The 16,500-nt window shown below is 44.6% G+C and overlaps 1 protein-coding gene across 1 annotated transcript in view; it reads left to right on the top strand.

Moving 5' to 3' along the window:
• Positions 1-1,953: 1,953 nt before the first annotated feature.
• LOC129846580 (1-phosphatidylinositol 4,5-bisphosphate phosphodiesterase eta-1-like) overlaps positions 1,954-16,500 on the top strand; it is a gene marked incomplete at its 5' end in the record, with an annotated part of 49,653 nt that continues 35,106 nt past the window's right edge. Inside the window, 3 exons of the mRNA XM_055914524.1 lie at positions 1,954-2,344; positions 4,494-4,556; positions 10,623-10,717. Coding sequence (XP_055770499.1) covers positions 1,954-2,344; positions 4,494-4,556; positions 10,623-10,717 — 549 coding nt within the window. The remainder of the gene's footprint in view (positions 2,345-4,493; positions 4,557-10,622; positions 10,718-16,500) is intronic.

The following is a 16,500-nucleotide window of genomic DNA, read 5'->3' on the forward strand; positions in this document are numbered from 1 at the left end:
AGAATTTGTTCTTTACTGACTTGCCTAGTTAAATAAAGGTTAAATAAAATAAATAAAAATGCAGCTCTAATCCTTTTCACAGTTCAGTAATTCTGGTGGCTGGTGAAGTTTGAAGGCCTGTCCACTAATCAGTGTGTTGTCACTGGGTCAGAGACAGGCCATGTAATGGACTCCTAATGACAGTATTGAGCTAAAATTAGGGCTGGTAATTGCCAGGGTCCCAATGGTATGATATTATCATATATGATATGTATTACGATTCTCACAATTTTCTATGTAGTACAATTTGTTGTTCCAAACATATCTGCTACTCTGCTGCAGAGAGACAAAATAGTTTGGATTAATCATGGAAATAAAAGTACTGAAAACATGTTGGCTCACTTTTTAAAAAGAAGATGGAGAACAGCCTATAGGGATGTAAAATACTGTAGTTTTGGTACAGATACAGCCGACTGCTGCTAACGCTACCTAGCAAAAATATATACATGACCACGTACAGCACCAGTCCAAAGTTTAGACTACTCATTCAAGGGTTTTTGTTTATTTTTTACTATTTTCTACATTGCAGAATAATAGTGAAGACATCAAAACTATGAAATAACACATTAATCATGTAGTAACCCCAAAAAAAGTGTAGATTTGAGATTCTTCAAAGTAGCCACCCTTTGCCTTGATGACAACTTTGCACTCTCTTGGCTCAACACTTTTTTGGTTACTACCATGATGTGTTATTTCATAGTTTTGATGTCTTCACTATTATTCTGCAATGTAGAAAATGGTAAAAATAAAGAAAAACCCTTGAATGAGCAGGTGGGTCTAAACTTTTGACTGGTACAGTATATGTATTTATTTCATGTATTTATTTTTTGCAAATCAATACTTACAGTCAAAGTATCAATATAATATAGTCCAAAATAATTTGGCGATATGTACAGTAATCTCCCTCCATCACTACCAGAATTCACTGCGCTAATAGGACTTTAATGTTAGAGCTGCGAAGGTATGACAGACGATTAGCCCAGTTGTGTTTGGGACTAATTCATGTTTAATGAGCTTGACGCAGGCACGGTGTGTGTGTGTGTGTGTGTGTAAATAACAATTCTAATTAAGTGAATGATTAGCTTCATTATACAATACACCTCGACAAACTTGACCGGAAAAACAAAAGGAATGGGAGATATGATTTCCCCCTAATTAATTTCTGACATCTGAAATGGACTGATAAATATATGATAATTATGTGTTTACATTACATCATCTTTTGTTACGTTCGATTGTTTTTTCATGAGGTTTAAGGAGCTACAGCTACTGATCTAGGATCAGTTTATGCTATCTGAATAACCTTTTGGAGTAGGGTACTCTGATTTTAGATCTGTCGCTGGAGACAACTTCTACCTCGAGCTGAGGAAAGCAAGCTACAGCTGCCATTTTGGACATAGAGAGTGCTTTCTCATATGCCATTCGGGATCTTGGCTAGTTTCCCTCATTCCCAGTGAAGAGAGGGTGATATTTAGAGCCAATTAAAGTAGTGAGATATATGCTGATTTAAAGGTGTGATCAGGACTGGAGCCAGGACTGATCTGTTCACACTCTGTCTGTACTGCTAGTACTGCTTGTACTGGGCTGGTCTGTCTACTGCTAGTACTGCCAGGACTACACTAATGACCTGGTGTATTTAACCAGTGACAGATGGATTCACAACCAATACAACATCATCAACTCATCTCTCTCTCTCTCTCTCTCTGTCTCTCTCTGTTGTTCTCTCTCTCTCTCTCTCCCCGTCGCTCTCTGTCTCTCTCTGTCTCTCTCTGTCTCTGTCTCCCTGTCTCTCTCTGTCGTTCTCGCTCTGTTGTTCTCTCTCTCTCTCTCTCTCTCTCGCTCTCTCTCTCTCTCTCTCTCTCTCTCTCTCTCTCTCTCTCTCTCTCTCTCTCTACTCTCTCTTTCTGTCTCTCTCTCTCTCCCTGTCTCTCTCTGTCACTCTCCCTGTCTCTCTCTGTTGTTCTCTCTCTCTCTCTCTCCCCGTCGCTCTCTGTCTCTCTCTGTCTCTCCCTGTCTCTTTCTCTCTTTCTGTCTCTCTCTCTCTCCCTGTCTTGCTCTGTCACTCTCTCTCTTTCTCTCTCTGTCGTTCTCTCTCTCTCTTTCTCTCTCCCTCCCCTCGTCTCTCTCCTTCCCTCTCTCCTCCCTTCTTCAGAGTAATGGTAACCACCAAGTGGAAAGTTACATCAGGAAGAAGCTGGACTCTCTGTTGAAGGAGTCTCAGATTGGAGACAAGGAGGACACAGACAGCTCCAGCATCAGAGCTCTGCTCAGAGCCACACACGTGGGCCTGCAGAAGAACCTACCGGTACAGACACACACACACACACACACACACACACACACACAGCTGATCCCAAAGGGAACTTCTCACCCGAGCTGGTAGGTCTTTCATTGAATGCAGAGAAATAATACATTGTTAGTGAGAGAAAAATGTCTGCAGTGTCTCTTTTATTAATATTTAATTTCCTCTGCTGATTGTATTTTCAGATGAACAGGTCTCTAAACATCCATTTTAATGCAGTGTGTCCAACAGTATGAGCAGGGAGTTCCTATACTCCTCTCCCTCTCCCTCTCTCCCTCTCTCCCCTCTCTCTCTCTCTCCCCCTCAACCTCTCTCTCTCTCTCTCTCTCTCTCCCTCCCTCTCTCTCTCTCTCTCTCTCTCTCTCTCTCTCTCTCTCTCTCTCTCTCTCTCTCTCTCTCTCTCTCTCTCTCTCTCTCTCTCTCTCTCTCTCTCCCTCTCTCTCGCTCTCTCTCTCTCTCTCTCCCCCTCTCCCTCTCTCTCTCCCTCTCCCCCTCTCCCCTCTCTCCCTCTGCCCCCCTCCCCCTCTTCCCTCTCACTCTCTCTCTCTCTCTCTCTCTCTCTCTCTCTCTCTCTCTCTCTCTCTCTCTCTCTCCCCCTCTCTCTCTCTCTCTCTCCCCCTCTCCCCCTCTCCCCTCTCTCCCTCTCCCCCCCTCCCCCTCTTCCCTCTCCCTCTCTCACTCTCTCTCCCCCTCTCTCTCTCTCTCTCCCTCGCTCTTCCTCTCTCCCTCTCCTTCTCCTTCTCCTTATCCCTTCCTCCGTCCCCCTCTCTCCCTCCTTCACAGATGTACCAGTTTATTGCTTGGTGTCTGTCAAGGGTTCTCTAGCTCCAGGCTAAGAATGAGGCTGTGATGAATCGAGAGACACACACACAAAAATCCAAATAAAATATGTTGCATACACATATTTTGCTAAATGTTATTGTGAGTGTAATGACATGCTTATTTTGCAACCGTGCAGTAATAGATAACAATACACTCAACAACAAGGAATTAAGAAATATACAAATATTAGAACAAGCAATGTCAAAAATAGTGTACATGACATGTGTGTTTGAATGTTATGGTCATCATTTGAAAGGTGTTTCCTCATTGGTGCAGCTGGCTTCCGGGTTAAGCGGGCGAGTGAATATGCATATCAAGAATATGCATATCCTTGCTTCAGGTCCTGAGCTACAGGCAGTTAGAAAAAGGCCATACTTTCAAATAGAAGTCTAGGTGTCATTTAGATTTTGGCCACCAGATGGCACCAGTGTGTGTACAAAGTTTCAGACTAATCCAGTGAAGAATTACATTACTGCACAATATGTTCTATCAAGTCTGCCAGGTGTTTGCCAAAATCTGCCAAATTGGTCATTTGATACTTGTTCAAGTACTTAACTATAGAGAACATACAACAATGCTATGGTAATGTATATTTTTTAGTTTACACACTCCCATAAATGTCATACATGATGGATCATACACTAACTTTCACACATTTAGATGGCCGGGCGGGGTGGGTGTGGAGCCAGAGACAGCAGTGGGGTCAAACTGTAGAACCCAGTTTCTACATTTGAACATAAACATGTATTTTATCAAACAAAACTATGTGACATTGTATCTCTGGGACCCTCAAGATGACAAATCAGAGCAAGGTTACTGAATGTAAGTACATTATTTACCTTCAGAGGTGAATGTATCAAACCAGTTGCTATGATAAAAGTTGTTGTTGTTGTACACTCTCCTCAAACAATAGCATGGTATTTTCTCACTGTAATAGCTACTGTAAATTGGACACTACATTTAGATTAAGAATAATTTAAGCTTTCTGCCCATATCAGATATGTCTATGTCCTGGAAAGTTGGCTGTTGTTTACAAAGTCATTCTAGTTACATTAGCTCACGTTAGCATCAACCGTCCAGGTTTAGCGACACCCATCGTGTAGAGGTTTAAGAAGAGTGGTTTGGCGTGTACATTTTTTGGGAGGACACATGCCTCTACATTCACCTCTCCTAAGCCCGTCGGGGAGATGCAGGATAAAATAAACAATCAAGATATAATGGTGTGTACAGGACGGTGTGTGTATAGACATTATGGACAGTATATGAATATAAAAGGTGTGTACTGCACTAGTCTCTCAGCTCATCTTGTGTATTTTTTTTGTCCCTCTAGAATCCCAAAGAGGGACTTAAAAAATCCCAAAGTCGATCATTCATCAGCAACATCAAACAAAAGGTGAGATCATCTCTGCTCTTTCACTATAATCTTTGTTCGTTACAGAAATCAAGATGTCCTACTCCGATGGGCATGTCTCTATTGCTTGTCAAATAACTTTGTCCACAATGTCCAGATCGTAACTCAGCAATGTTTGTATTGTCTCAGGTCTGCCAATGGGAAAAGTCCTTTCTATGTCAAACTAAACCGTTGGTTTACTAGTGATGGCGTTTAGATGTCGAGCTTTAGAAGTCAGGATAGTGATCTGTTGACACAGGGTCCAGTTTGTGAGGCTGAAGAAAGTCTGTCTGTCTGTCTGTCTGTCTCTTCTCCTTGAAGAGCACTTCTCATGTCTCATCTCCCTCTCTTACATTGGTCCAGTCTCAGATAGATTTAATTAATATTGTTTTACTTATTTAGAGACAATCGGAAAGGTTTAATTGTCTAGTTGGTGTGTGTGTGTGTGTGTGTGTGTGTGTGTGTGTGTGTGTGTGTGTGTGTGTGTGTGTGTGTGTGTGTGTGTGTGTGTGTGTGTGTGTGTGTGTGTGTGTGTGTGTGTGTGTGTGTGTGTGTCACGCTGTTGCTAATCCCCACCACATGGAGGAAATGGCTTTTTCATGTTAACAGTCATACATGTTGCTACTAGTGGTGTGTGTGTGCACTGTCTGTACTACCCACTGAGCAGCCTAAAGACTGTAATTACTGGCAACATTATCCTCCACTCCTCCACTTGAACTTTCATAGATATGTTATGCTACCTCTTCCTCTACCACACACACGCACACGCATGCACGCACACGCACAAGCACACGCACACGCACACACACACACTCACACACGCACACACACACCACTAGTAGCTTATGTTTTGAGCGTGCAGAATCACATGCTAAATGTGGGACTGCTAAATGTCAGACTGCTAAATGTGGGACTGCTAAATGTGGGACCGCTAAATGTGGGACCGCTAAATGTGGGACTGCTAAATGTGGGACTGCTACATGTCAGACTGCTAAATGTGGGACTGCTAAATGTGGGACTGCTAAATGTGGGACCGCTAAATGTGGGACTGCTACATGTCAGACTGCTAAATGTGGGACTGCTAAATGTGGGACTGCTAAATGTGGGACTGCTAAATGTGGGACTGCTAAATGTGGGACTGCTACATGTCAGACTGCTAAATGTGGGACTGCTAAATGTCAGACTGCTAAATGTCAGACTGCTAAATGTCAGACTGCTAAATGTCAGACTGCTAAATGTCAGACTGCTAAATGTCAGACTGCTAAATGTCAGACTGCTAAATGTCGGACTGCTAAATGTGGGACTGCTAAATGTGGGACTGCTAAATGCGGGACTGCTAAATGCGTGACTGCTAATTCCGGGACTGCTAAATGCGGGACTGCTAAATGCGGGACTGCTAAATGCGGGACTGCTAAATGCGGGACTGCTAAATGTGGGACTGCTAAATGTGGGACTGCTAAATGTCAGACTGCTAAATGTGGGACTGCTAAATGTGGGACTGCTAAATGTGGGACTGCTACATGTGGGACTGCTAAATGTGGGACTGCTAAATGTGGGACTGCTACATGTGGGACTGCTACATGTGGGACTGCTACATGTGGGACTGCTAAATGTGGGATTGCTAAATGTGGGACTGCTAAATGTCAGACTGCTAAATGTAGGACTGCTAAATGTCAGACTGCTAAATGTGGGACTGCTAAATGTGGGACTGCTAAATGTGGGACTGCTACATGTGGGACTGCTAAATGTGGGACTGCTAAATGTGGGTCTGCTAAATGTGGGACTGCTAAATGTGGGACTGCTAAATGTGGGACTGCTAAATGTCAGACTGCTAAATGTCAGACTGCTAAATGTCAGATTGCTAAATGTGGGACTGCTAAATGTGGGACTGCTAAATGTGGGACTGCTAAATGTGGGACTGCTAAATGTGGGACTGCTAAATGTGGGACTGCTAAATGTGGGACTGCTAAATGTGGGATTGCTAAATGTGGGACTGCTACATATGGGACTGCTAAATGTGGGACTGCTACATGTGGGACTGCTAAATGTCAGACTGCTAAATGTGGGACTGCTACATGTGGGACTGCTAAATGTGGTACTGCTAAATGTGGGACTGCTAAATGTGGGACTGCTAAATGTCAGACTGCTAAATGTCAGACTGCTAAATGTGGGACCGCTAAATGTCAGACTGCTAAATGTCAGACTGCTAAATGTCGGACTGCTAAATGTCGGACTGCTAAATGTCGGACTGCTAAATGTCGGACTGCTAAATGTGGGACTTCTAAATGTGGGACTGCTAAATGTCAGACTGCTAAATGTGGGACTGCTAAATGTGGGACTGCTAAATGTCGGACTGCTAAATTTGGGACTGCTAAATGTCAGACTGCTAAATGTGGGACTGCTAAATGTGGGACTGCTAAATGTCGGACTGCTAAATGTGGGATTGCTAAATGTGGGACTGCTAAATGTGGGACTGCTAAATGTCAGACTGCTAAATGTGGGATAGCTAAATGTGGGACTGCTAAATGTGGGACTGCTAAATGTGGAACTGCTAAATGTGGGACTGCTAAATGTGGGACTGCTAAATGTGGGACTGCTAAATGTGGGACTGCTAAATGTGGGATTGCTAAATGTGGGACTGCTACATGTGGGACTGCTACATGTGGGACTGCTAAATGTCAGACTGCTAAATGTCAGACTGCTAAATGTCAGACTGCTAAATGTGGGACTGCTACATGTGGGACTGCTAAATGTGGGACTGCTAAATGTCAGACTGCTAAATGTCAGACTGCTAAATGTGGGACTGCTAAATGTCAGACTGCTAAATGTGGGACTGCTAAATGTCAGACTGCTAAATGTGGGACTGCTAAATGTCAGACTGCTAAATGTCAGACTGCTAAATGTGGGACTGATAAATGTGGGACCGCTAAATGTCGTACTGCTAAATGTGGGACCGCTAAATGTGGGACCGCTAAATGTGGGACCGCTAAATGTGGGACTGCTAAATGTGGGACTGCTAAATGTCAGACTGCTAAATGTGGGACTGCTAAATGTGGGACTGCTAAATGTGAGACTGCTAAATGTGGGACTGCTAAATGTGGGACTGCTAAATGTGGGACTGCTAAATGTGGGACTGCTAAATGTCAGACTGCTATATGTGGGACTGCTAAATGTGGGACTGCTAAATGTGGGACTGCTAAATGTCAGACTGCTAAATGTCAGACTGCTTAATGTTGGTCTGCTAAATGTGGGACTGCTAAATGTGGGACTGCTAATGTGGGACTGCTAAATGTGGGACTGCTACATGTCAGACTGCTAAATGTGGGACTGCTAAATGTCAGACTGCTAAATGTCAGACTGCTAAATGTCAGACTGCTAAATGTCAGACTGCTAAATGTCAGACTGCTAAATGTCAGACTGCTAAATGTCAGACTGCTAAATGTCGGACTGCTAAATGTGGGACTGCTAAATGTGGGACTGCTAAATGCGGGACTGCTAAATGCGTGACTGCTAATTCCGGGACTGCTAAATGCGGGACTGCTAAATGCGGGACTGCTAAATGCGGGACTGCTAAATGTGGGACTGCTAAATGCGGGACTGCTAAATGTGGGACTGCTAAATGTGGGACTGCTACATGTGGGACTGCTACATGTGGGACTGCTACATGTGGGACTGCTAAATGTGGGATTGCTAAATGTGGGACTGCTAAATGTCAGACTGCTAAATGTAGGACTGCTAAATGTCAGACTGCTAAATGTGGGACTGCTAAATGTGGGACTGCTAAATGTGGGACTGCTACATGTGGGACTGCTAAATGTGGGACTGCTAAATGTGGGTCTGCTAAATGTGGGACTGCTAAATGTGGGACTGCTAAATGTGGGACTGCTAAATGTCAGACTGCTAAATGTCAGACTGCTAAATGTCAGACTGCTAAATGTCAGATTGCTAAATGTGGGACTGCTAAATGTGGGACTGCTAAATGTGGGACTGCTAAATGTGGGACTGCTAAATGTGGGACTGCTAAATGTGGGACTGCTAAATGTGGGACTGCTAAATGTGGGATTGCTAAATGTGGGACTGCTACATATGGGACTGCTAAATGTGGGACTGCTACATGTGGGACTGCTAAATGTCAGACTGCTAAATGTGGGACTGCTACATGTGGGACTGCTAAATGTGGTACTGCTAAATGTGGGACTGCTAAATGTGGGACTGCTAAATGTCAGACTGCTAAATGTCAGACTGCTAAATGTGGGACCGCTAAATGTCAGACTGCTAAATGTCAGACTGCTAAATGTCGGACTGCTAAATGTCGGACTGCTAAATGTCGGACTGCTAAATGTCGGACTGCTAAATGTGGGACTTCTAAATGTGGGACTGCTAAATGTCAGACTGCTAAATGTGGGACTGCTAAATGTGGGACTGCTAAATGTCGGACTGCTAAATTTGGGACTGCTAAATGTCAGACTGCTAAATGTGGGACTGCTAAATGTGGGACTGCTAAATGTCGGACTGCTAAATGTGGGATTGCTAAATGTGGGACTGCTAAATGTGGGACTGCTAAATGTCAGACTGCTAAATGTGGGATAGCTAAATGTGGGACTGCTAAATGTGGGACTGCTAAATGTGGAACTGCTAAATGTGGGACTGCTAAATGTGGGACTGCTAAATGTGGGACTGCTAAATGTGGGACTGCTAAATGTGGGATTGCTAAATGTGGGACTGCTACATGTGGGACTGCTACATGTGGGACTGCTAAATGTCAGACTGCTAAATGTCAGACTGCTAAATGTCAGACTGCTAAATGTGGGACTGCTACATGTGGGACTGCTAAATGTGGGACTGCTAAATGTCAGACTGCTAAATGTCAGACTGCTAAATGTGGGACTGCTAAATGTCAGACTGCTAAATGTGGGACTGCTAAATGTCAGACTGCTAAATGTGGGACTGCTAAATGTCAGACTGCTAAATGTCAGACTGCTAAATGTGGGACTGATAAATGTGGGACCGCTAAATGTCGTACTGCTAAATGTGGGACCGCTAAATGTGGGACCGCTAAATGTGGGACCGCTAAATGTGGGACTGCTAAATGTGGGACTGCTAAATGTCAGACTGCTAAATGTGGGACTGCTAAATGTGGGACTGCTAAATGTGAGACTGCTAAATGTGGGACTGCTAAATGTGGGACTGCTAAATGTGGGACTGCTAAATGTGGGACTGCTAAATGTCAGACTGCTATATGTGGGACTGCTAAATGTGGGACTGCTAAATGTGGGACTGCTAAATGTCAGACTGCTAAATGTCAGACTGCTAAATGTGGGACTGCTAAATGTGGGACTGCTAAATGTGGGACTGCTAAATGTGGGACTGCTAAATGTGGGACTGCTAAATTTCAGACTGCTAAATGTGGGATTGCTAAATGTGGGACTGCTAAATGTGGGACTGCTAAATGTGGGACTGCTAAATGTGGGACTGCTAAATGTGGGACTGCTAAATTTCAGACTGCTAAATGTGGGATTGCTAAATGTGGGACTGCTAAATGTGGGACTGCTAAATGTGGGACTGCTAAATGTGCGACTGCTAAATGTGGGACTGCTAAATGTCAGACTGCTACATGTCAGACTGCTACATGTGGGACTGCTACATGTGGGACTGCTAAATGTGGGACTGCTAAATGTGGGACTGCTAAATGTGGGACTGCTAAATGTGGGACTGCTAAATGTGGGACTGCTAAATGTGGGACTGCTAAATGTGGGACTGCTAAATGTCAGACTGCTAAATGTGGGACTGCCAAATGTGGGACTGCTAAATGTGGGACTGCTAAATGTGGGACTGCTGAATGTCAGACTGCTAAATGTGGGACTGCTAAATGTGGGACTGCTAAATGTCGGACTGCTAAATGTCAGACTGCTAAATGTCAGACTGCTAAATGTGGGACTGCTAAATGTGGGACTGCTAAATGTATGACTATGACTGCTACATGTATGGGCTTGGGCAATGCTAATGGGAATTATCTGTAAATTTGTGTGTGTGTGTGGTGTGTGTGTGTGTGTTTCTCTCCCCCTGCAGAGACACTCTAAATCCAGGCTGAAGTCCCAGAGTACGGATGGAGAGGAGGAAGGACAGGAGACCTCTGGGAGAGAGGCGGGAGGACAGATCACCAGGTCAGCTCTCAATGGCTCTCTCGTCATATTGACCCTCCCACCTTGAGATTGGCATGGAGATCTCAAACATTCACACATAAATCATGTGTTATGTCATAGTGAAATTACGTGCATGGATTTTAAATGAGGATTAATGAGTTAGGTTCTTCTGTTCTGTCAGCTCAAATCCTGCTATACCTGACAGAACAGCAAGCTGCAGCCTGGAGCATCTTCCACTCATGTGTTTAAAGGGCCCTAAACCATTTTTACGCGCCCTTAATCTTCTTTGAAGTGCCCTAAGTGTCTATTTATTTACACCCTGTCTGTGTGTGTCCCATCTTCTTCAAATAGTTGATTACGTCTGTTTGTCCCCCATCTTCTTCAAATAGTTGATCATGTCTGTGTGCATCCCATCTTCTTCAAATAGTTGATCACGTGTGTGTGTCCCATCTTCTTCAAATAGTTGATCACGTCTGTGTGTGTCCCATCTTCTTCAAATAGTTGATAATGTCTGTGTGCGTCCCATCTTCTTCAAATAGTTGATCACGTGTGTGTGTCCCATCTTCTTCAAATAGTTGATCACGTCTGTGTGTGTTCCATCTTCTTCAAATAGTTGATAATGTCTGTGTGTGTCCCATCTTCTTCAAATAGTCGATCACGTGTGTGTGTCCCATCTTCTTCGAATAGTTGATCACGTGCGTGTGTCCCATCTTCTTCAAATAGTTGATCACGTGTGTGTCCCATCTTCTTCAAATAGTCGATCACGTGTGTTTGTAAAGTGTGAAATGTTAATACATTATGTACAGTGGGGAGAACAAGTATTTGATACACTGCCGATTTTGCAGGTTTTCCTACTTACAAAGCATGTAGAGGTCTGGAATTTTTATCATAGGTACACGTCAACTGTGAGAGACAGAATCTAAAACAAAAATCCAGAAAATCACATTGTATGATTTTTAAGTAATTGATTAGCATTTTATATCATAACATAAGTATTTGATCACCTACCAACCAGTAAGAATTCCGGCTCTCACAGACCTGTTCGTTTTTCTTTAAGAAGCCCTCCTGTTCTCCACCTGTATTAACTGCACCTGTTTGAACCCGTTACCTGTATAAAAGACACCTGTCCACACACTCAATCACACAGACTCCAATCTCTCCACAATGGCCAAGACCAGAGAGCTGTGTAAGGACATCAGGGATAAAATTGTAGACCTGCACAAGGCTGGGATGGGCTACAGGACAATAGGCAAGCAGCTTGGTGAGAAGGCAACAACTGTTGGCGCAATTATTCGAAAATGGAAGAAGTTCAAGATGACGGTCAATCACCCTCGGTCTGGGGCTCCATGCAAGATCTCACCTCGTGGGGCATCAATGATCATGAGGAAGGTGAGGGATCAGCGCAGAACTACACGGCAGGACCTGGTCAATGACCTGAAGAGAGCTGGGACCACAGTCTCAAAGAAAGCCATTAATAACACACTACGCCGTCATGGATTAAAATCCTGCAGCGCATGCGGTCCCCCTGCTCAAGCCAGCGCATGTCCAGGCCTGTCTGAAGTTTGCCAATGACCATCTGGATGATCCAGAGGAGGAATGGGAGAAGGTCATGTGGTCTGATGAGACAAAAATAGAGCTTTTTGGTCTAAACTCCACTCGTCGTGTTTGGAGGAAGAAGAAGGATGAGTACAACCCCAAGAACGCCATCCCAACCGTGAAGCATGGAGGTGGAAACATCATTCTTTGGGGATACTTTTCTGCAAAGGGGACAGGACGACTGCACCGTATTGAGGGGAGGATGGATGGGGCCATGTATCGCGAGATCTTGGCCAACAACCTCCTTCCCTCAGTAAGAGCATTGAAGATGGGTCGTGGCTGGGTCTTCCAGCATGACAACGACTTGAAACACACAGCCAGGGCAACTAAGGAGTGGCACCGTAAGAAGCATCTCAAGGTCCTGGAGTGGCCTAGCCAGTTTCCAGACCTGAACCCAATAGAAAATCTTTGGATGGAGCTGAATGTCCGTATTGCCAAGCGACAGCCCCGAAAACCTGAAGGATCTGGAGAAGGTCTGTATGGAGGAGTGGGCCAAAATCCCTGCTGCAGTGTGTGTAAACCTGGTCAAGAACTACAGGAAACGTATGATCTCTGTAATTGCAAACAAAGGTTTCTGTACCAAATATTAAGTTCTGCTTTTCTGATGTATCAAATACTTATGTCATGCAATAAAATGCAAATTAATTACTTAAAAATCTTACAATGTGATTTTCTGGATTTTTGTTTTAGATTCCATCTCTCACAGTTGAAGTGTACCTATGATAAAAAAAATACAGACCTCTACATGCTTTGTAAGTAGGAAAACCTGCAAAATCGGCAATGTATCAAATACTTGTTCTCCCCACTGTATGTGTCTTCAGGAACAGTCAAGGTGGATGTAAGGCTCTTCCTGTGTGTGCGTTGTTGGCCTGCCTCCATAACCCTTTAGTGTGTCAATGAAAGCTGTTTGATCTGCTCTGTGTTAGGTATTTCCCTGTGATGCTGTGGGGTGTAAACTGTGATGCTGTGGGGTGTAAACTGTGATGCTGTGTGGTGTAAACTGTGATGCTGTGGGGTGTAAACTGTGATGCTGTGGGGTGTAAACTGTGACACTGTGGGGTGTAAACTGTCACTTTTATGGACACTCCGCTTTACTTCCCATGCTGTTGTCACTGTGCATGTTTCCATCCTACTTTCTCAATTCTACTCAATTCTATCCATTCAACTCTCTCTTTATCCATTCTACTCTGCCTCTTCCTCCATTCTACTCTGCCTCTTCCTCCATTCTACTCTCTGCCTCTTCCTCCATTCTACTCTCTGCCTCTTCCTCCATTCTACTCTCTGCCTCTTCCTCCATTCTACTCTCTGTCTCTTCCTCCATTCTACTCTGTCTCTTCCTCCATTCTACTCTCTGTCTCTTCCTCCATTCTACTCTCTGTCTCTTCCTCCATTCTACTCTGTCTCTTCCTCCATTCTACTCTATGTCTCTTCCTCCATTCTACTCTCTGTCTCTTCCTCCATTCTACTCTCTGTCTCTTCCTCCATTCTACTCTGTCTCTTCCTCCATTCTACTCTCTGTCTCTTCCTCCATTCTACTCTCTGTCTCTTCCTCCATTCTACTCTGTCTCTTCCTCCATTCTACTCTGCCTCTTCCTCCATTCTACTCTCTGTCTCTTCCTCCATTCTATTCTCTGCCTCTTCCTCCATTCTACTCTGCCTCTTCCTCCATTCTACTCTGCCTCTTCCTCCATTCTACTCTGCCTCTTCCTCCATTCTACTCTATGTCTCTTCCTCCATTCTACTCTCTGCCTCTTCCTCCATTCTACTCTGCCTCTTCCTCCATTCTACTCTGCCTCTTCCTCCATTCTACTCTCTGCCTCTTCCTCCATTCTACCCTCTTCCTCTTCCTCCATTCTATTCTCTGCCTCTTCCTCCATTCTATTCTCTGCCTCTTCCTCCATTCTACTCTCTGCCTCTTCCTCCATTCTACTCTGCCTCTTCCTCCATTCTACTCTCTGCCTCTTCCTCCATTCTATTCTCTGCCTCTTCCTCCATTCTACTCTCTGCCTCTTCCTCCATTCTACTCTCTGCCTCTTCCTCCATTCTACCCTCTGCCTCTTCCTCCATTCTATTCTCTGCCTCTTCCTCCATTCTACTCTCTGCCTCTTCCTCCATTCTACTCTCTGCCTCTTCCTCCATTCTACTCTATGTCTCTTCCTGTATTCTACTCCATGTCTCTTCCTCCATTCTACTCTATGCCTCTTCCTCCATTCTACTCTGCCTCTTCCTCCATTCTACTCTGCCTCTTCCTCCATTCTACTCTGCCTCTTCCTCCATTCTACTCTCTGCCTCTTCCTCCATTCTACTCTCTGTCTCTTCCTCCATTCTACTCTCTGCCTCTTCCTCCATTCTACTCTATGTCTCTTCCTCCATTCTACTCTCTGCCTCTTCCTCCATTCTACTCTATGCCTCTTCCTCCATTCTACTCTCTGTCTCTTCCTCCATTCTACTCTCTGCCTCTTCCTCCATTCTACTCTATGTCTCTTCATCCATTCTACTCTGCCTCTTCCTCCATTCTACTCTGTGTCTCTTCCTCCATTCTACTCTGCCTCTTCCTCCATTCTACTCTATGTCTCTTCCTCCATTCTACTCTCTGCCTCTTCCTCCATTCTACTCTATGCCTCTTCCTCCATTCTACTCTCTGCCTCTTCCTCCATTCTACTCTCTGCCTCTTCCTCCATTCTACTCTGCCTCTTCCTCCATTCTACTCTATGTCTCTTCCTCCATTCTACTCTATGCCTCTTCCTCCATTCTACTCTGCCTCTTCCTCCATTCTACTCTCTGCCTCTTCCTCCATTCTACTCTGCCTCTTCCTCCATTCTACTCTATGTCTCTTCATCCATTCTACTCTGCCTCTTCCTCCATTCTACTCTATGTCTCTTCCTCCATTCTACTCTGCCTCTTCCTCCATTCTACTCTATGTCTCTTCATCCATTCTACTCTGCCTCTTCCTCCATTCTACTCTATGTCTCTTCCTCCATTCTACTCTCTGCCTCTTCCTCCATTCTACTCTGTCTCTTCCTCCATTCTACTCTGCCTCTTCCTCCATTCTATTCTCTGCCTCTTCCTCCATTCTACTCTATGCCTCTTCATCCATTCTACTCTCTGCCTCTTTCTCCATTCTACTCTCTGCCTCTTCCTCCATTCTACTCTCTGCCTCTTCCTCCATTCTACTCTCTGCCTCTTCCTCCATTCTACCCTTTGCCTCTTTCCCCATTCTACTCTGTCTCTTTATCCATTCTACTCTCTCTTTTCCTCCATTCTACTCTCTGCCTCTTCCTCCATTCTACTCTCTGCCTCTTCCTCCATTCTACTCTCTGCCTCTTCCTCCATTCTACTCTCTGCCTCTTCCTCCATTCTACTCTCTGCCTCTTCCTCCATTCTACTCTCTGCCTCTTCCTCCATTCTACTCTCTGCCTCTTCATCCATTCTACTCTCTGCCTCTTCCTCCATTCTACTCTCTGCCTCTTCATCCATTCTACTCTCTGCCTCTTCATCCATTCTACTCTCTGCCTCTTTCTCCATTCTACTCTCTGCCTCTTCCTCCATTCTACTCTCTGCCTCTTCCTTCATTCTACTCTCTGTCTCTTCCTCCATTCTACTCCATGTCTCTTCCTCCATTCTACTCTCAGCCTCTTCCTCCATTCTACTCTGCCTCTTCCTCCATTCTACTCTGCCTCTTCCTCCATTCTACTCTCTGTCTCTTCCTCCATTCTACTCTGCCTCTTCCTCCATTCTACTCTCTGTCTCTTCATCCATTCTACTCTGCCTCTTCCTCCATTCTACTCTCTGTCTCTTCCTCCATTCTACTCTCTGTCTCTTCCTCCATTCTACTCTATGCCTCTTCCTCCATTCTACTCTGCCTCTTCCTCCATTCTACTCTCTGTCTCTTCCTCCATTCTACTCTGTCTCTTCCTCCATTCTACTCTGCCTCTTCCTCCATTCTACTCTGCCTCTTCCTCCATTCTACTCTCTGTCTCTTCCTCCATTCTACTCTCTGCCTCTTCCTCCATTCTACTCTGTCTCTTCCTCCATTCTACTCTCTGTCTCTTCCTCCATTCTACTCTGTCTCTTCCTCCATTCTACTCTCTGCCTCTTCCTCCATTCTACTCTATGTCTCTTCCTCCATTCTACTCTCTGCCTCTTCCTCCATTCTACTCTATGTCTCTTCCTCCATTCTACTCTCTGCCTCTTCCTCCATTCTACTC

Source organism: Salvelinus fontinalis, unplaced genomic scaffold (genome assembly GCF_029448725.1).
Source record: "Salvelinus fontinalis isolate EN_2023a unplaced genomic scaffold, ASM2944872v1 scaffold_0590, whole genome shotgun sequence".
Classification (NCBI taxonomy): domain Eukaryota; kingdom Metazoa; phylum Chordata; class Actinopteri; order Salmoniformes; family Salmonidae; genus Salvelinus; species Salvelinus fontinalis.